This window comes from Chiloscyllium punctatum, chromosome 30, assembly GCF_047496795.1.
Source record: "Chiloscyllium punctatum isolate Juve2018m chromosome 30, sChiPun1.3, whole genome shotgun sequence".
Classification (NCBI taxonomy): Eukaryota; Metazoa; Chordata; class Chondrichthyes; order Orectolobiformes; family Hemiscylliidae; genus Chiloscyllium; species Chiloscyllium punctatum.
Genome location: NC_092768.1, coordinates 43,038,317 through 43,059,348, shown reverse-complemented (window position 1 = coordinate 43,059,348; position 21,032 = coordinate 43,038,317). Strand labels below are relative to the sequence as shown.

At 44.7% G+C, this 21,032-nt stretch overlaps 2 protein-coding genes across 2 annotated transcripts in view; both read left to right on the top strand.

The window, feature by feature from the left end:
* Window positions 1-21,032, top strand: part of LOC140455472 (class I histocompatibility antigen, F10 alpha chain-like) — a 79,357-nt gene that overhangs the window by 36,985 nt on the left and 21,340 nt on the right. The gene's annotated exons all lie outside the window — the stretch shown is intronic.
* Window positions 7,384-8,608, top strand: LOC140455050 (class I histocompatibility antigen, F10 alpha chain-like). Its single transcript, XM_072549718.1, has 3 exons — window positions 7,384-7,681; window positions 7,797-8,075; window positions 8,296-8,608. Exons 1-3 carry the CDS (start codon window positions 7,384-7,386, stop codon window positions 8,502-8,504), a joined length of 786 nt encoding a protein of 261 aa, XP_072405819.1. The 3' UTR covers window positions 8,505-8,608.

Here is a 21,032-nt window from a genome sequence, read left to right as displayed (position 1 = left end):
TGCACTGAGAACAACCGAGCTCTCAATGCTGGCAAAACCAAGGAACTCATTATTGACTGTCGGTGGGATGTTACTCATGCACCACCCCCCCCACCCCCCACTCCTCCACACACATTAACAGCATAGAGGTGGAACGAGTGGAGAGTGTCAAGCTCCTGGGAGTAACCATCAACAACAAATGTTCTTGAACTCTTCATGTGGACACACTAGTTACAAAGGCCCAACAACGTCTTTTCTTCCTCAGACAGCTGAGGAAATTCGGCATGATGGACGTCTTTTATAGGTGTACTATTCAAGAGTATTCTGTCTGGATGTATCACTACCTGGTATGGCAGCTGTACCACTCAAGATCGGAGACGGTTACAGAGAGTGGTGAACTCAGCCCGGACAATCACAAAGACCAACCTCCCATCTATAGAATCCATCTACCAGGCCCACTGTCAAGGAAAGGCCGCCAGCATTCTCAAAGATCCATCCCACCCTTGGCAATGTTTTTCTCCAACCTCCCCTACAACCCCCTACCATCGGGGAGAAGGTAGCGAAGCCTGCACACAGGGATCTGCTGGTTACTAAACAGTTTCTACCCTATTGTTGTTCGAAATCTGAATGGACTCACAAACTCTTAACATTCGCCTGTCACTGTTTTTTTTTGTTTTTGTCGCAGTTTACCTATTATTGACTTCTCTATGCTACTTAACTCTGTGATCTGCCTGTATTGCTCACAAGACAAAGCTTTTTACTGTGCCTCGGAACACGTGACAATAAATTCAATTCAATTTAATGTTTGATGTCATTGTTCTAATGCTCCCCCATTTCTGGATGGTACACAATTAATTTAAATTATTTGGACTTCTGAGCTCTTTATAATTTCCTTGAATAAGTTTGATGGAAAATTTGATCCTTTCCAATTGCATTCCTACAGGTTGTCTGTAATGATGGAAAAAAAATTGAGTAATACTTCTACACTTTTTTCAGCCATGCTATCTCATTATGGAATGGCCTCTGGAAATCTCAGAGACACATCCATTATGGTCAACAAATACCAATCACCACATTTTGTTTTAGGGTTGGGTCTGATGCAATTATCAAAACTTCTGTAAAAGATTCATCAAATGCTGGAATAGGTATTAAATGTGTTGGTTTTATTAATAAATGAGTTTTCCAATTGTCTGACATGTCTGACATGTCTGGCAAAATGCAATGACATCTTTCTGCAGTCCAGGTCTAGAAAAATAGACTTCTATTTTTGCTTGAGTTTTACTTATTCCCAAATGACCTCCTGCTGGTAACTCTCATGGTGCTACCTACAACATCTCCTTTATATCACACACCAGTAATACAACTTGATGAGCTTCTGCCCATTTTTCACCCACTTGAACATGTGGTGGTCTCCATTTCCTCATCAATACTTCGTTTTTAAGATAGTGACTTGTGGGATATGCGCACATTTGCCTTTTTGGTTCAACTGTTTTATCTTTCCACCTTTCAATTGTAAGAATTGTCGGAGGAGGCACTGAAAATTCCAGAAGACATGGCTGTAATTTTGAAAGACTAAATTTTTTTTATGTATAAGTAGGACTGGTCTTTATTGGAACAGCATATCATTAGAATCTTGCTGTAATTGGGCACAATTAGAAGTTAATCAGGATTTATTCTGCTTGTTAATACTTTAGTTAATTTGCTCACTGTTCGAGTGAGGTAAATAGATGGTGACGAGTTGATTTTAAAGTGAGTGTCAGGGATTTATTTTATTGAACCACTTGAAGTTGCTGAGAAGCAGGATACACCACTCTGCACACCCCCTTTTACAGATTATGAGGTGAGGGGCTCCTCTTTGGGCATTTCGGTTTAGTTCACAGGGCGGGGGTCTCAACCTCCACTTTATAACAGAAGGAAATTCTTCGAAGTTTTAACTCTCTGCTCTTCATTATGAGTTACCAATACTTCACAAAGTGAATTGTTGAACTCCAACGAAGTCGTCTCTCCAAGACTGTGATATGTGTCTGATTTATTTTCATGGCCTTATCCACTTCGCAATGTTACTTTGATTTTTTCAAACTTTGACCAAGTTCTTCCGTTAGATTTTGAAATTGTTTTCTGTCAGCTTCTGGTACAAGTTCATATGAACATGAGATGGCTGTTTTTAGAATCATAGATTCATAGACTCCCTACAGTGTGGGGACAGGCCATTTGGCCCAACAAGTCCACCCTGACCCACCGAAGGGTATCCCACAGAGACCCCACACCCTGTGTCCTGCCAACGGGAGAAAGGTCAGTTTTCCCTGTGTCTGTTTCACAGCGAGTAACTCAACCTGTCTGTGTCTGATCTCCCTGGGAACTGGTGACAGGAATCTGTTCATCTCTTTATTGGGTTTTTTTACTGAGACTGGGACTGAGACTGATTCGGCAGCTTCAAGTTCAGCAAATGATCAAATTACTTTGTCGATCGGGAAATGGCATCATGGGGAGGAAAGAATGTTTAGTTTGTTATTTTTTCAGTTTGTGAACAGCAGATATTTTCCAATCACTTTTTATTCCCAATTCCTGATTGGAATAGGGAGAGTGGATTCCCAGAATGTTGCTGATCCTTCTCTCCATCTCCCTCTATTTTTCCCGGGTCTCTCCTGGTAAGTACAGAATTCAGCTTTCCATTCTCTCTCTCTCTCTCTCTCCCTGTGTCTGGGGTGAATATGAATCTCTTGGGGAGAGTTTGAAATGTGGGATGTTTGATCAGCCGCCTGTTATACAGCCAGCCTGATCTTTTACACATTGAAGGCAGCACAGTCTGGGAGACTCTGATGGGATTTGAGTCCAGGTCTCCTGACAGCAGGATGTAGAAACCCCGAGATCAGAGAAGCTCCGAGCAAATGGGAAATGGTTCCAATGGAGAATTTTAATTTTCACATCGATTGGGAGAAGCCAAACAGCTTCATCATTCCTGGTCTAAAGTCTTGTAAACACTGTGGGGAGGAGAAGGAGACTCCATGTTTAACCCAGCCCAGGCTTAGCTGTGATGCCTTCATGGTTGAATAGGCCGGGTTATTCCAGACACCAACATCCTACTGGCCGTGTATTAAGGGCTGATTAAAAAGCTCAGTGAAGGACAGTGAGGTTCCTGCTCTGGATTGTTTGACAGAGAGACTGTTCACACAGTGACTGTCCCACATGGTCTCACACTTCATCCTCCCAAATATTCCTGTTTCTCTTCATTTCAATCCAGATTCATTCACACCACATCGTTCCTGGTTATGGTGATAAATCTGCCCTTGAGTTATCATTAATTCCTCAGTCCAGATGGACCATGGCCAAAATCCTGCTTCAAGTTTTCCTGGGATATTGTTCCAGGTTAGTGATACACGAGGTGTGTCCCAGGTTCCTGTTCCAGGTTCATGATTTTCTGTTTAACATTCCAATCCTTGAGGACGAGGTGGAGCATCCCCAAGTTGTGGTCCACATAGGCACCAGTGACATAGGTAGGGAGAGAGATGGGAATTTAAGGAAGAAAGGGAGTTAGGGTGCAGACCTGTTATCTCTGGTTAGTTGCCTGTGCCACGTACTAGTGAGGTGTGAAATAGGGAGAGAGAGAGGAGTTGAACACATGGCTACAAGGATGGTGCAGGAGGGAGGGTTTCCGACACCTGGATAATTGGGGTTCTTTCTGGGGTAGGTGGGACCTCTACAAACAGGATTCTCTTGACCTGAACCAGAGGGATACCAGAGGTGGGGGGAATTTGCTAATGCTCTTTGGGAGGGTTTAAACTAATTCAGGAGGGGGATATGAACTCAAATTGTAGTTCGAGTATAGAGGAGTTTGAGAGTAGTGAGATCTGAACTAAGGTTTGAAGAGGGCATCAGCAAGCAAGAAGTGTGACTACTTCAATACCAGGATCATGTGGAATAAGGTGGGTGACCTTGCAGCATGGGTTGGTACCTGGGATTTCGATGTTGTGGCCATTTCAGAGACATGGCTAGAGCAGGGACAGGAAAAGTTGTTGCAGGTTCTGGGATTTTGATGTTTCAGTAAGAACAGTGAAGATGGTAAAGAGGGGCAAGTGTGGCATTGTTAGTCAAGGACAGTATTGCGGTCGCAGAAAGGACATTTGAAGACCCGTCGACTGAGGTAGTACTGAGGAGTGGTTACACTGTTGGAAGTTTTCTATAGGCCTCTGGATAGTTCCAGAGATGTAGAGGAAAGGATAATGATACTCAATAGGAGCGAGTGTGACAGGGTAGTTGTTATGGGGACATTTAACTTTCCAAATATTGGCTTGGAATACGACAGTTCAAGCACTTTAAATGGGTCATTTTGTGTCCAATGTGTGCAAGAGGGCTTCCTGACACATTTTGTCAACAGGGCAACAAGGGGCGTGGCCACATTAGATTTGGTACTGGGTAATGAACCCAGCCAGATGATAGTGGCCACAATTCAGTTATGTTTACTTTAGTGATGGAAAGGGATACGTACACACCGAAGGGCAAGAGTTATAGCTGGGGAAAGGGCAATAACAATGCAATTAGGCAAGATTTTGGATGCAAAAGATAGGGAAGGAAACTGCAGGGGTTGGGCACAATGTAAATATTCAAGAAACAGCTACTGCGGGTCCTTGGTAAGTATGTACCTTCCAGGCAGGGAGGAACTTGTTGAATGCAGGAGCCGTGGTTTACAGAGGAAGTTGAATCTCTTGGCAAGAAGAAGAAGAAGAAGGCTTATGTTAGGATGAGAAATGAAGGCTCAGTTAGGGCACTTGAGAATTACAAGTTAGCCAGGAAAGACCGACAGAAAGAGTTAAGAAAAGCCAGGAGGGGCCATGAGAAGTCATTGGCAGATAGGATCCCGGAAAACCTTAACGTTTTCAATCAGTATATCAGGAATAAAAGAATGACACTCAAGTAAGATCAGGGCCAATCAAGGACAGTAATGGGAAGTTGTGTGTGGAATCAGAAGAGATAGGGAAAGTGCTAAATGAATATTTTTCGTCAGTATTCACACAAGAAAAAAACAATGTTGTCGAGGACAATACTGAGATAAAGGCTACTAGACTAGATGGGATTGAGGTTCACAAGGAGGAGGTGTTGTAATTCTGGAAAGTGTAAAACTCTATAAGCTTCCTGGGTGAGATAGGATTTATCGTAGGATTCTCTGGGAAGCCAGGGAGGAGATTGCCGAGCCTTTGGCTTTGATCTTTATGTCATCATTGTCTACAGGAATAGTGCCAGAAGACTGGAGAATAGCAAATGTTGTCCCCTTGTTCTCGAAGGGGAACAGAGACAACCTTGGTAATTATAGACCAGTGAGCCTTACTTTGGTTGTGGGTAAAGTGATTAGATTAGATTAGATTACTTACAGTGTGGAAACAGGCCCTTCGGCCCAACAAGTCCACACCGCCCCGCCGAAGCGTAACCCACCCATACCCCTACATCTACATCTACCCCTTACCTAACACGACGGGCAATTTAGCATGGCCAATTCACCTGACCTGCACATCTTTGGACTGTGGGAGGAAACCGGAGCACCCGGAGGAAACCCACGCAGACACGGAGAGAACGTGCAAACTCCACACAGTCAGTCGCCTGAGGCGGGAATTGAACCCTGGTCTCCGGCGCTGCGAGGCAGCAGTGCTAACAACTGTGCCACTGTGCCGCCCACTAGTGTTGGAAAATGTTATAAGAGATAATTATCTAGAAAGGAATAAGTTGATTGGGGATATTCAACACGGTTTTGTGAAGGGTAGTTTGTGCCTCACAAACCTTCTTGAGTTCTTTGAGAAAGTGACCAAACAGGTGGATGAGAATAAAGTGGTTGATGTGGTGTATATGGATTTCAGTAAGGTGTTTGATACGGTTCCCCACAGTATGTTATTGCACAAATCTGGTGGCATAGAATTGAGGGTGATTTAGAAATTTGGAACAGAAATTGGCCAGCTAAAGAAGACAGAGGGTGGTGGTTGATGGGAAACATTCATCCCAGAGTTCAGTTACTAGGATCTGTTTTGAGTCCACTACTGTTTGTTATTTTAATAAATGACCTGGATGAGGGCACAGAAGGATGGGTTAGTAAATATGTGGATTACGCTCATCGGTAGAGTTGTGGATAGTGCAGAAGGATGTTGCAGGTTACAGAGGGACATAGATAAGATGCAGGGCTGGGCTGAGAGGTGGCAAATGGAGTTTAATGCGGAAATGTGTGAGGTGATTCACTTTGGAAGGAGCAGCAGGAATGCAGAGTACTGGGCAAATGGAAGGATTCTTGGTAATATAGACGAGCAGCCAGATCTCGGTATCCATGTGCATAGACCCCTGAAAGTTGCCACCCAGGTTGGATAAGGTTGTTAAGAAGGCATACAGTGTGCTAGCTTTTATTAGTAGCGGGATTGAGTTTTGGAACCGTGAAGTGATGCTGCAGCTGTACAAAACTCTGGTGTGGCCGCAGTTGGAGGATTGTGTACAATTCTGGTCACCGCATTATAGGAAGGATGTGGAAACTTTGGAAAGGGTTCAGAGAAAATTTACTCGGATGTTGCTTGTTATGGAGGGAAGGTCTAACAAGGAAAGGCTGAGGGAACTGAGGCTGTTTTCATTGGAGAGAAGAGGGTTGACCGGCGACTTAATTGAGACATACAAGCAATCAGAGAGTGAAGTAGAGTGGACAATGAGAGCCTTTTTCCTCAGATGGTGATGGCTAGCAGAAGGGGTGACAAATATAGGATGGATATCATAGGTAGTTTCTTTACTCAGAGAGTAGTAGGGGCGTGGAACACACTGTCTGCAATAGTAGTAGATTTGCCAACTTTAAGCGCATTTAAATGGTCAAGGGAGAGACATATGCACGAGAATGGAATTGTGTTGGTTAGATGGGCTTCAGATTGGTTTCACAGATTGGCACGACATCGAGGGCCGAAGGGCCTGTACTATGCGGTAATATTTATATTCTATATTCTACCTTCATCTCAGTTCCACCACGCTCAGATTTCACAGCCCCATGCAGAGAAAGTGTCCTTATAAATAATATACCGAGTCCGATCGTGGGTCAGTGCCTGTGGGAGGCTGACAGAGTGGTCACGGATAGTCACAGATTATAGCCCCAGAATGCAGCCTGTGATTGAAACACATGACCACATGGAACGGGCCTGTCATTCCTTGACAGTGGGAATGTGAGCGCCGGAATTCTGACCCGGATCGGAGAACCCGTCCTTACCTGCTCCAGGTTGAGGTGTGAAGCAGCCACTGGAGAAAGGGGCAGTGCTGCCTGAGTCTGGGACCCTCTGACAGCACAGGCCCTGGGGATCAGCACCGTGTGTAACCCCCTCTCCCTGGGCCTGATACAGGATCCCCATTCACCTTTGATCAGATTGTTCCTCTGGTAAAATTTATTATTAATTATCTATGACTGTTTGGTCACCGACAGGAATTCACATTTTTCAACAGATAACTACTGTTGAGATCAGTGATGACGGCAGCATTAAGAGATCGATGAGATTTGGATTTGATGGAAAGGACTTTATCAGTTTAGACCCAAACAGAATGAGATGGATCACACCCAATCCCATTGCAGTGATCACTAAAGAGAAATGGGATTCTGATGATTCCTGGAACAATGACTGGAAAAGACACCTGGAAGAAGAATGTGTTGAATATTTAAAGAGATATCTGGAAGTTGGAAAGGAATATTTCAGAAGGAAAGGTATGTATTTCAGTTTTGTTCCATGTTCTGATCTAACCTCACTGATCTATGAAACCGTTCTCCCATTCCATTCCATTCTGTCTATTGTTTGTGTTTTCACCCTTTCCCATCACAGTTCAGCCTGAAGTGTTCATCTCCAGGAGGGAGCCCAATGGTCAGGACAAGCCTCTCACTCTCTCCTGCCTGGTCACTGGGTTTGATCCTGTAGACATTGAGGTGACCTGGCTAAGGAATGGAGAGGTTAAGACTGAGACCCAATCCTCGGGGGTTCGACCGAACCATGATGGGACCCATCAGATCCAGAAAGAGATTGAGATCAATGCTGGGGATGAGGATCAATATTCCTGTCAAATTGAACACAGCAGCCTGGCAGAGGCCCAGCTCTATCAGTGGGGTAAGGGACTGGAGTGTGTGTCTGTGTGTGTGTGTGTGATTGATGAAGGAACAAGCATTTGGAGAGTGAATTTGGGCGAGGTCAATACAATGTGTCAACTAATCCCATCAGTTCCCAATGGGTGGGATCTGTTACAATTGTCCCAATTGTCCCAATCAATACAGAACTGGGACTGGAAATGGGAACAGAGGCAATGCTGATTTATTATATTGTGTTTCAGAAATCCGACAAAATAGTGTGGAACGTTCCTATCATGTACTTTTGATTGGATTAGTCTCTGCAATGGCTGCAATATTTGGAATAATGGTCTGGAAAAGGCCGTGGAGAGGTAAGAATCAGAGAGAGGGGAATGTAGAACTGAGGGGACAGTGTGAGTGTGGAGGAATCTCCAGTACTGGGAGGACAGGGCACTGTGGGGAATGGAACTGATTGGATACCCACACACGCATACGCACTTAATGACACATCTTGTTCCCTGTCTGATCTCCCTTTGATTGATTGACCCAGGCTAGGTCTAATATCGATCAGTAAACCCACTGCACACACTCACATCCTCACTGACTGAATATCGATTGATTGAAAGAGATTAGCGTGTTTTGAGAAGATTTGCAGCTCAGGTTGAGGTTTTGGATGTAGGTTTGCTCGCTGAGCTGGATGGTTCATTTCCAGAGTTTCATCAGTCGTATGTGAGGACACTAGTGAGAGAAGGTCATGTCTTTTTGTGGCTCGTTGGTGGTCATGTATCCTGGTGGCTAGTTTTCGGCCTGTTTGTCCAATGTAGTTTGTTACAGTCCTTGTATGATATTTTGTAAACAACATTAGTTTTAATGTACCTGGGCTACAAAACCAGAATCACATCAGAGACTGCCCTCAAATTCACTCTCAACATGTTATATCTGTAAAGGTCAGGCTGAAAACAATTCCACACACTTCCAGGTGGTCAAAGTGAGGCCCATCCACACAGTGACAATCTCCAATAACCCACCAAATTATAACACTGTCAGAATCCTGTCTGATATAATCAGCAGAATCAGATTCAACTGGGTCAGAATTAGCTGCTGCAGCCTCTCAGAACAGGGAGTAAACACAGAATCAGGGTCACTCAGATACTCGATGGAGTCAGTATGGGACACAGGGAAGAGATTGGCACCATAATCCAGGGATTGGAAAGTTAAACAGAAAATCATGAACCTGGAACAGGAACCTGGGACACACCTCGTGTATCACTAACCTGGAACAATATCCCAGCAAAACTTGAAGCAGGATTTTGGCCATGGTCCATCTGGACTGAGGAATTAATGATAACTCAAGGGCAGATTTATCACCATAACCAGGAACAATGTGGTGTGAATGAATCTGGATTGAAATGAAGAGAAACAGGAATATTTGGGTGGATGAAGTGTGAGACCATGGGGGACAGTCACTGTGTGAACAGTCTCTCTGTCAAACAATCCAGAGCAGGAACCTCACTGTCCTTCACTGAGCTTTTTTATCAACCCTTTATACACGGCCAGTAGGATGTTGGTGTCTGGAATAACCCGGCCTATTCAACCATGAAGGCATCACAGCTAAGCCTGGGCTGGGTTAAACATGGAGTCTCCTTCTCCTCCCCGCAGTGTTTACAAGACTTTAGACCAGGAATGATGAAGCTGTTTGGCTTCTCCCAATCGATGTGAAAATTAAAATTCTCCATTGGAACCATTTCCCATTTGCTCGGAGCTTCTCTGATCTCGGGGTTCCTGCTGTCAGGAGACCTGGACACAAATCCCATCAAGAGTCTCCCAGACTGTGCTGCCTTCAATGTGTAAAAGATCAGGCTGGCTGTATAACAGGCGGCTAATCAAACATCCCCCATTTCAAACTCTCCCCAAGAGATTCACATTCACCCCAGACACAGAGAGAGTGGGAGAGAGAGAGAGAATGAAAAGCTGAATTCTGTACTTACCGGGAGAGACCCGGGAAAAACAGAGGGAGATGGAGAGAAGGATCAGCAACATTCTGGGAATCCACTCTCCCTATTCCAATCAGGGATTGGGAATAAAAAGTGATTGGAAAATATCTGCTGTTCACAAACTGAAAAATTAACAAAATAAACATTCTTTCCTACCCATGATGCCATTTCCCCATCGACAAAGTAATTTGATCATTTGCTGAACTTGAAGCTGCCGAACCAGTCTCAGTCCCAGTCTCAGTAAAAAAACCCAATAAAGAGATGAACAGGTTCCTGTCACCAGTTCCCAGGGAGATCAGACACAGACAGGTTGAGTTACTCGCTGTGAAACAGACACAGGGAAAACTGACCGTTCTCCCGTTGGCAGGACACAGGGTGTGGGGTCTTTGTGGGATACCCTTCGGTGGGTCAGGGTGGACTTGTTGGGCCAAATGGCCTGTCCCCATCCTGTAGGGAGTCGATGAATCGATGATTCTAAAAACAGCCGTCTCATGTTCATATGAACTTGTACCAGAAGCTGACAGAAAACAATTTCAAAATCTAACGGAAGAACTTGGTCAAAGTTTGAAAAAATCAAAGTAACATTGTGAAGTGGATAAGACCATGAAAATAAATCAGACACATATCACAGTCTTGGAGAGACGACTTCGTTGGAGTTCAACAATTCACTTTGTGAAGTATTGGTAACTCATAATGAAGAGCAGAGAGTTAAAACTGCGAAGAATTTCCTTCTGTTATAAAGTGGAGGTTGAGACCCCCGCCCTGTGAATTAAACCGAAATGCCCAAAGAGGAGCCCCTCACCTCATAATCTGTAAAAGGGGGTGTGCAGAGTGGTGTATCCTGCTTCTCAGCAACTTCAAGTGGTTCAATAAAATAAATCCCTGACACTCACTTTAAAATCAACTCGTCACCATCTATTTACCTCACTCGAACAGTGAGTAAATTAACTAAAGTATTAACAAACAGAATAAAACCTGATTAACTTATAATTATGCCCAATTACAGCAAGATTCGAATGATATGCTGTTCCAATAAAGACCAGTCCCACTTATACACAAAAAAAAATTTAGTCTTTCAAAATTACAGCCATGTCTTCTGGAATGTTCTGTGCCTTCTCCAACAATTCTTCAGTCGGGAATATTAACGAGCTGTACCATTTTAATTTTGATGGTGGTTTCTCTAAGACATAGATGAGGCTGTGAGAGCCAGCGATTCTCTCCTGAGAGCTGAGGGCTGTTGGCTCTGCTGGAGGGCAGTTAGCTCTGGGGTCTTTATCCAACTGCCCCCTTCCTTTACCCCCCTGATGACATATCAATATTTCACACAATAGGATTGGTCTTCTGTTGTTAAAATTATCAGCCTTAAATTTAATAGATTTTTGGTATCTAAGTTGCTGCTCAAATTAATTGGCTAAATTCAAAAGCCTGTTGTATTGAAAGAAAACCTGGCGGTTAGCCTGCCAACTGCATGGTCTTTCCATGTAATGTGTTAGTTTGAGTGCTGTCTGTGTACTTGCAAACTTTCAAGCTCCTGCTTACGGACATACATTTTAAATCTCTCAGCATGGATAAAGCACACGATCTTTTAAAGGGACCATGCAATGCATTCCCCCATCCACCCTTAGCATTTTACAAACTCCAAATTCTAACTTTCTGCCTTCCAATCCACAAGTATTCTCCTCAACTTTGCAACACTTGTGTGAGGAAAGTTTCCTCATGTTTACCAAGAGGAGTGGGAAAAAAATTAAGATTTTCAAAGATATGAAAGCACATCAATCTTTGTTAGGGAGAGATAAGGAGATGTGTAATTAGAAAGAATATTGCTAGAATAGATGGAGTTCATGGTGTGAAATAGAGTGTTCTTCCTTGTAAGGCTAAGTTAGAGAGTCGGCTGAAAAATGATGGGAGGAGTAAGAGAAATTCTCGGTTCCAGAACAGTTTATCCTGGGATCTTTCCTGAATGTGTGATAACAAGGTCACAAAACCACAGGTAGAACAGAAGGAGAGATCAAAGAGAAAAGATAAGGAAGTTAAAATTCAATTATCAGAAACTATATTTGTTCAAGTTGTTGAGAAAAAGCAAGTACAGTTGAATAACAAAGCGGGCATTTTCTACTTCAGAGAAGTTCGCTAAGTTACAATTGAAAGGTGGAAAGATAAAACAGTTGAACCAAAAAGGCAAATGTGCGCATATCCCACAAGTCACTATCTTAAAAACGAAGTATTGATGAGGAAATGGAGACCACCACATGTTCAAGTGGGTGAAAAATGGGCAGAAGCTCATCAAGTTGTATAACTGGTGTGTGATAGAAAGGAGATGTTGTGGGTAGCACCATGAGAGTTACCAGCAGGAGGTCATTTGGGAATAAGTAAAACTCAAGCAAAAATAGAAGTCTATTTTTCTTGACCTGGACTGCAGAAAGATGTCATTGCATTTTGCCAGACATGTCAGACATGTCACACAATTGGAAAATTCATTTATTAATAAAACCAACACCTTTAATACCTATTCCAGCATTTGATGAATCTTTTACAGAAGTTTGATTATTGAATCAGATCCAGCCCTAAAACAAAATGTGGGGATCGGTATTTGTTGACAATAATGGATGTGTCTCTGAGATTTCCAGAGGCCATTCCATAATGAGATAGCATGGCTGAAAGGAGTGTAGAAGAATTACTCCATTTTTTTTCCATCATGACAGACAACCTGTCGGAATGCAATTGGAAAGGATCAAATTTTCCATCAAACTTATTCAAGGAAATTATAAAGAGCTCAGAAGTCCAAATAATTTAAATTAATTGTGTACCATCCAGAAATGGGGGAGCATTAGAACAATGACATCAAACTTTAAATTGAATTGAATTTATTGTCACGTGTTCCGAGGCACAGTAAAAAGCTTTGTCTTGTGAGCAATACAGGCAGACCACAGAGTTAAGTAGCATAGAGAAGTCAATAATAGTTAAACTGCGACAAAAACAAAAAAAAACAGTGACAGGTGAATGTTAAGAGTTTGTGAGTCCATTCAGATTTCAAACAACAATAGGGTAGAAACTGTTTAGTAACCAGCAGATCCCTGTGTGCAGGCTTCTCTACCTTCTCCCCGATGGTAAGGGGTTGTAGGGGAGGTTGGAGAAAAACATTGCCAGGGTGGAATGGATCTTTGAGAATGCTGGCGGCCTTTCCTTGACAGCGGGCCTGGTAGGTGGATTCTATAGATGGGAAGTTGGCCTTTGTGATTGTCCGGGCTGAGTTCACCACTCTCTGTAACCGTCTCCGATCTTGAGTGGTACAGCTGCCATACCAGGTAGTGATACATCCAGACAGAATACTCTTGAATAGTACACCTATAAAAGATGTGCATCATGCCAAATTTCCTCAGCTGGCTGAGGAAGAAAAGATGTTGTTGGGCCTTTGTAACTAGTGTGTCCACATGAAGATATGAAAATTTGTTGTTGATGGTCACTCCCAGAGGTTTGACACTCTCCACTCGTTCCACCTCTATGCTGTTAATGTTTGTGGGGGATTTGGGGGGCGGGGGGCGCATGAGTAACATACCACCGACAGTCAATAATGAGTTCCTTGGTTTTGCCAGCATTGAGAGCTCGGTTGTTCTCAGTGCACCATTTTCCAGGTCTTCCACTTCCCCATCTGTAGTCTGTTTCATTGCCATCTGAGATTCGGCCGACTGTGGTGGTGTCATCAGCGGACTTGTAAATAGAATTAGTCTGGTATTTGGTGACGCAGTGATGGGTATACAGTGAGTACAGTAGGGGGCTGAGTGTAGACCCCTGGGGGACTCCAGTGTTGAGTGTCAATGAGGATGAAATATTGATCCCAATCTTCACTGATTGTGGTCTGTGGGTCAGGAAAGTGAGGATCCAGGTGCAGAGAGTGGAGCTCAGTCTGAAATCACTAAGTTTAGTCATCAGTCTCGAGGGGATGATAGTGTTGAAGCCTGAACTGTAGTCAACGAGTAGGATTCTTACGTAGCTGCTCTTGGTGTCAAGATGGTCTAGGGAGGAGTGAAGGGCAAGTGATGTGGCATCTGATGTGGATCTGTTGGTCCGATAGGCAAATTGGAGTGGGTCGAGAATTGTGGGGAGGCTGGAGTTGCTTAATGCCATGACCAGCCTTTCAAAGCACTTCATGTCCACCGAAGTTAGGGCCACTGGGCAGTAATCATTGAGACAGGCAGCATGAGCCTTCTTAGGCACAGGGATGATGTTGGCCCCCTCTTGAAACAGGCAGGGGACAGTGGCCTGCTCCAGGGAGAGGTTGTAGATGTCCGAGAAGACCTCTGTCAGTTGCTCTGTGCGTGCTCTGAGTGCACGGCCTGGTACTCCGTCTGGTCCCATCGCTTTCCTTGGATTCACACAAAGGAAAACTGATCTGACCTCTGATGCAATGACTATTGGGAAAGGGTCATCAGGACTTGTTGGAATAGGTGTTACCTCTCCTCCAAAATTCTGCCCAAAGCGAGCACAGAAGGTGTTGAGACGATCTGGGAGGGATGTGTCATCGTCTGCTATCTTGCACTGTGTCTTTTTCAAACCTGTGATGTCATTCAGTCTTTGCCATAGTTGCCGGGTGTCTGTCTGGGTCTCTAGTTTGGATCAGTTTTGGTCCTTGACTGTCTTCATGGCTCTGGGAAGGTCACACCTGGATTCCTTATATTTAAGTGGGTCTCCTGATGTGAAGGCCTCACACCTGGTTTTTAACAGGTTCTGTATGTCCTGATTCATCCAGGGTTTCCTGTTGGGGAACACCCGGATTTAAACACTGTCTTGAGGGCATACAGTCAAGACCATCCAGGGGATTGTGTTATAAACCCGACCAAATCCCCTCAAAATATTCAGAAGATAGTCTGGACACTGACTTTTTCTTATTTTAAAGCTCAACATGAGATGCTACATTCCAGATGCAATTTGATTGGTCAAACTACAGGATTTAAAGCAGAACACACTTTATTCACCCACTGTAGCCAAATACAACAAAATAACAACTCTATTAAAAACATAACAGAATAATTGAAGCAATAACTATTAGTAATTAACTGTTCCGATAGAGTAATATCCCATGCCAGGATTGAAAGATTACATTGAGAAGGTGGGACAAGCAACTTACATTTCACAGCTTGAACTACACAGAGGATACTGGCAGGTGACTTTAACTGAAAGAGTGAAGGCAATTTTAGCTTATATGACAGCGAGCAGACTTTACCAGTTCAAAGTGATGTCTTTTAATACGAAAAATGCCAATTTTTGTAGACTAACTAAGAAGGCCATTTTGGGATTGTTCAATTGTGTGGTGTACTTGGATGATCTTGTCATTTTCAGACACATGTGGAAGGATCATTTGGAGTATCTCTCAGAATTATTTAATCAACTTCAGAAGGCGTGCTTGGTGTTAAACCTGGTGAACAGTGAGTTCACAAAAATCCAAGTCATGTTCTTCCGGCATATCATTGGACAGATGGTCCCATAAGCTGTGAAAGGAGAGGGTAATGGGGGGGTTTCCATACAATCAACAAAAAGAGGGCTGAGGAGTAGCAGATGGAGTTTAATTCGGATAAATGTGAGGTGCTGCATTTTGGGAAAACAAATCTTGGCAGGATGTATACACTGAATGGTAAGGTCCCAGGGAGTGTTGCTGAACAAAGAGACCTTGGAGTGCAGGTTCATAGCTTCTTGAAAGTAGAGTTACAGGTAGATAGGAATGTGAAGAAGGCGTTTGGTATGCTTTCCTTTATTGGTCAGACTATTGAGTACAGGGGTTGGGAGGTCATGTTGCAGCTGTACAGGACATTTGTCAGGCCACTTTTTCAATATTACATACAATGATGGTCTCCTTCCTTTCAGAAAGATGTTGTGAAACTTGAAAGGCTTCAGAAAAGATGTATAAGGATGTTACCAGGGTTGGAGGACTTGAGCTATAGGGAGAGGCTGAACAGGTTGGGGCTGTTTTCCCTGGAGCGTCGGAGGCTGAGGGGTGACCTTATAGAGGTTTACAAAATTATGAGGGGCGTGGATAGGATAAATAGACATGGGCTAGAGGAGTCCAGAACTAGAGAGCATAGGTTTAGGGTGAGAGGGGAAAGATATAAAAGAGATCTCAAGGGCAACGTTTTCACATGGAGTATGTTACGTGTATGGAATGAGCTGCCAGAGGAAGTGGTGGACGCTGGTACAATTGCATTTAAAAGGCATCGGGAAGGTTAAATGAACAGGAAGGGTTTGGAGGGATGTGGGCCGGGTGCTGGCAAGTGGGACTGGATGACGTCAAGATAACTGGTCAGCGTGGATGTGTTGGACTGAACTGTCTGTTTCTGTGCTGTATATCTCTGTGACTCTATAACCGGTTTTTATCGAATGATTGAGATAGATTTTTCTTGGGAATATGCTTCCACAAATTGAACAGTGGATCCCAGATCCACCAGGTCAGAATCCTGATTCTTCAGGTGAGACTTTCCCCAGGAGTGTCTCCATCCAGTGTCAGCAAGGTGATGGCTCTCAGAGTCGAAGGGATCTTCAGGGCTGGTTTCCCTCACCCTTTCTCATCTTCAACAACTTGTTCCCAATGACAGACATCTGTGTTGCTTTGTGTCAGAGTCACTTTTAAACAGACATTATAATCTTACTGTTCACTCAGAAATTACCCAGATAAGACCATCTTCAGGATTGGATCCTCAGACACTGGAACCCCATGAGCTGAACATTGTCACCGTGATTCATGGTCAGAGCATCGATAGCTGGCAGCTCAGCTTTTCGATGAACTTCAGTGTCAGGATCTTGTTGAACCACCTGATCTCCATTGGCAGTGTCAGGTAGCTCAGGGGAAAGTGATTCCAGATCATAATGTGGTCTGAATACATGATCCACATTTCACAGACAGAGAGCAGGATCCTGTCAGTAGGTGGATTGCACAGAGTGAGAGAGAAAAGGCAGATAATGAAAGGGAGGTGGACAGATATAGGTCAGTGTTAGATGTGTCAGTGTGCACTCATACACAGCTCACTCAGGAGTGTAGAGAGATATACACGGATGGGGATAAGTGCAAAGGCAGAGACATCTGTTTGCACCCACACACAACATACTGATGGACATACACAAACAGATATAGATACAGTGTTAGATAAAGATATCCAGTGATGGTTCATTATCTGGATGGCGTTGGTCCTTCATTGTGCAATGATTGAGATGTTAGGAAGGTAAAATTCCAGTCTACCACAGAGTGGTACCCAGACCTCATTAACCTAGAGTTCTTCAAGAACACTTACAGGGCTATTTGAAGGGATTGACACCATGAACCATTGACCTTTCAGACACATAGGGTAAGATGGATCCTCCCCATAGCTCCTCCAGTTCCATCTGAGAGATTAAATATGACCATCCTCTTTCCTGGTTGGAATCTCCAGGACCTGGTTGGTCAAGTGGTTAGTTGAGGAAAACCGCATGAGAAGCTAATGAGAACAGGCTCTTGTTTTAAACAGGACTGAGTTTACTTCATGGTAACAGCTCGGTCCAGGATACACTGGTGTGGGGGGTGGGGGGGGAACATTGTTTTAAAGACGATGCGGGATATATTCATGCTGGGTCTCACCCCTTCAACATCCACATCTGATCCCTTCACCCAAGTCCATGTGACATCATCATCTTGGGCAGTGCTTAATGTACTCCTCAGCATTAACCCTTTCAGAGCCAACCCTCATTCACCAATAATATGTGAGACCCAGAGTGGGGCATTTCATGGAAAGGGATTTCAAGTCCCATCGATGCTGAATGAAGCAAGGTCTTTGTCTGCAGCCCTCCCACCACACTACAGGAAGAGATTGAAGACCTTATAAAACCCCTTGAGTGAGCTGTCTGATTAACGTGATGTGTATATTGTAAAATATAAAGGGACTATCCCGATGTACAGTCACCTCCCCCAGTTGGAAGGACTGAGCCATATGTTTACTGTGAGAGGGGGGGATCCCAGGGTCCTAGTGCTGTCCTGATGCTCCTTGAGCTGGTGGGGGAGGCCTCTTCTCAGCCCCAGCCTTACTGACTCAGAGCCTGAACCTCAGCCTGACTGTGCTGGAGCTTCCCCGTCACTGGGACCGAGTCATCACTTTGCACCTGTTCCATTTTTCTGCTTCTGCAGCTTCACATCAAACAATGGATCAAATTTCTCAACAAATCGGGTGCAGTCTCCAAAGATTGTTGTGTTACTGGTTTTTCCAGTTTGTAAACAGAAGCTGTTTCCCCTCAGAGTGTTTAATTCCCAGTCCCTGATTGGAATAGGGACAGTGTATTCCCAGAATGTTGTGATCCTTTCCTTTCCCTCCGTGTTTTCCCTGAGTCTTTCCCGATGAGTACGGAATTCAGCTTTCCATTCTCCCTCTGTGAACTGGGAGATTAAAGGCCATTCATGAATCATAGAATCCCTACAGTGTGGAAACAGGCCATTCATCCCATTGAGTCGACACCAACCCTCTCAACATTTTCCGACCCAGACCCACCACTCTATTCCATCTCGTAACCCTGCATTTTCCATAGCTAATCCACATCCCTGGACACTGTGGGCTATTGAGCATGACCAATCCACCCAGGGTGCACCTGTTCGACTGCGGCAGGAAACTGGAGCACCCTGAGAAACCCCATGCAGACTCAGGGAAACTCCACACAGTCACCCAAGGCTGGAATCAAACTCAGGTCCCTGGTGCTGTGAGGCAGAAGTGCTAACCACTGAGGCATGGTGCCACCCTGGGTCATGGGTCACAGGTCAGTATCAGTCACTGCTAACTCTGGGCTGGTTGGGAATCCCATGGACACTGTTGTTCTTCCTGGTACTGAGTCTAATTCAGGACACAGTCACAGGGGAGACACTCAGACCCTGGGAGTGGGGGGAGTGTGGAAGGGGAGAGTGCAGAGAGAGAAACACCCAGGCTCACCCCTAGGGTCAAGGTTCTGGATCATGTGACAAGGAGAATTGGGTATTCTACCAGGAAAGGAAGCACCTGATGGGATTTATAAAACATTAAACAGTCTGGTAACGAGAAATCTGAGATTGGTTTTAAACTAAAGCAAGAGATTCAGAACAGGAGGACACAGTTACAGTGAGAGAGATTCTTCAGCCAGTCAGTGATCAATGAGCTAAACCTGACAGAGAGTTTAATGTGAGGGAACATGGAGTGGATTAATTACGGAGAGTCAGGTTGGGCTGTGCGCTATTGTGAAAAGGAGTTATTACAGAGTCACATCATCATAGAGAATCCGATATGGGGTTTGGTGGGAAGAGTCGGCTCGAGAGAGCAAACTGTGGGGGTGAGGGGTGGGGGTGGGATTGATGGTGAGAGTCAGGTACAGAGAACCCAGTGTGGGGGTGGGGTGGTTACAGCCCATTCTCTGCACTCTGCTCCTACCAATAACCATCTTGTGAGAACACATTTCCCCGTTAAACCTCATGGCACACCCCCTCCCTCCCCTCCTGTCGGATGTGAACAGGTCGAGCAGATGAAGACTATGTGTCCATGAGGTACTGTGGGTCATCAACACCAGCGGAACTGCCATCCAATACAAACTGTCACCTCATGGCTCAACCCAACCCCCAGTCTCTCATTACCACCAAGCCAGGGTACCAACCCCGGTTCAATGAGGAATGTGGGAAGGATCACAGGAGCAGGACCAGGGAGAGATGAAAAGTGATGTCTTTTTTATTCACTGGAGGGATGTGGGAATCACTGGCTGCTGGAATTTATTTCCCGTCCCTAACTGTCCTTGAGAAGGTTGGGGTGAGCTACCTTCCTGAACAGCAGCAGTTCATGTGGTGGTGGGAGGGAATTCCAGGATTTTGACCTAGAGACAGTGAACCAAGTGCAATATACTTCCAAGTCAGGATGGTGAGTGGCTTTGAGGGGAAATTGTAAGTGATGGTGTTGGTCAGTGAAGTGACAGATCAGGACTGATTGTGCAGTAAACAGCAGAGGGAGCAGAGTCAGAACTTAGTGATTCCACAACCGATAGATAAGATCGAAGCTCTGCTGTCCTGTCACATCCAGGTGTGAACATTGAACAACTCCCTGGAGGAGAAAGAGGCTTCTCATTTGGGAATGATACTTTGGTCACTGGATTCCTTCTCCAGAGACAACAACCATGTATCACACCTCCCCCCAGTTTTTGTATTGATTCTGTTTTTGTGGGATGTGGGTGTCCCTGACTGGCCAGCATTTATAACCCGTCCCTAGTTGCCCTTGAGAAGGTGGTGGTGATCTGCCTTCTTGAACTGCTGCAGTCTCCCTCCTGTGGGTTGAGCCACAATGCCACGAGGGTGGGAAATCCAGGATTTTGACCAGCAATAATGAAGTAATGGTGATATATTTCCGAGTCAGGATGGTGAGTGGCTTGGAGGGGAACATGAAGGTGGTGGTGTTCCCATATATCTGCTGACCTTGACCTTCCAGATGGAGGTGGTTGTGGATTTGGAAGGCACTGTTGAAGGATCTTTGATGAATTTCTGTAGATAGCAAACACTGCTGTAACTGGGTGTCTATCACTTGTTGCTTATGTTATTGACATGCAAGTCGTCCTGTTTGGTGGCTTCACCAGGTTGACACCTCATCTTAAGGTACGTCTGGTGCTGCTCCTGGCATGCCCTCCTGCACTCCCCATTGAACCAGGGTTGATCCCCTGACTTGGTGTTAATGGTTCAGTGGGGGCTATGCCAGACCATGAGGTTACAGATTGTGCTGGAGTATGGTTCTGCTGCTGTTGATGGCCCACAGTCCCTCCTGTATACCCAGGCTTGAGCTGCTAGATCTGATCCAAGTCTGTTCCATTTAGCACCGTGATAGTACCACACAATACGATGGAGGTTATTCCCAATGTGACAGTGGGACTTTGCCTCCACAAGGACAGTGCGATGGTCACTCTCACTGAGACTGTCATGGACATTTGCACCTGCAGCTGGCAGATTGGAAAGATGGAATCAAGTATGTTTTTCCCTCTTGTTCGTTCCCTCACCACCT

Bases quoted from the DNA above. Each gene is read 5' to 3' on its own strand.
- LOC140455050 (XM_072549718.1), top strand. From the start codon at position 7,384: ATGACTGTTTGGTCACCGACAGGAATTCACATTTTTCAACAGATAACT. The intron at 7,682-7,796 runs GTATGTATTTCA...TTCCCATCACAG, and splicing joins GGAATATTTCAGAAGGAAAG to TTCAGCCTGAAGTGTTCATC. The intron at 8,076-8,295 runs GTAAGGGACTGG...ATTGTGTTTCAG, and splicing joins GGCCCAGCTCTATCAGTGGG to AAATCCGACAAAATAGTGTG.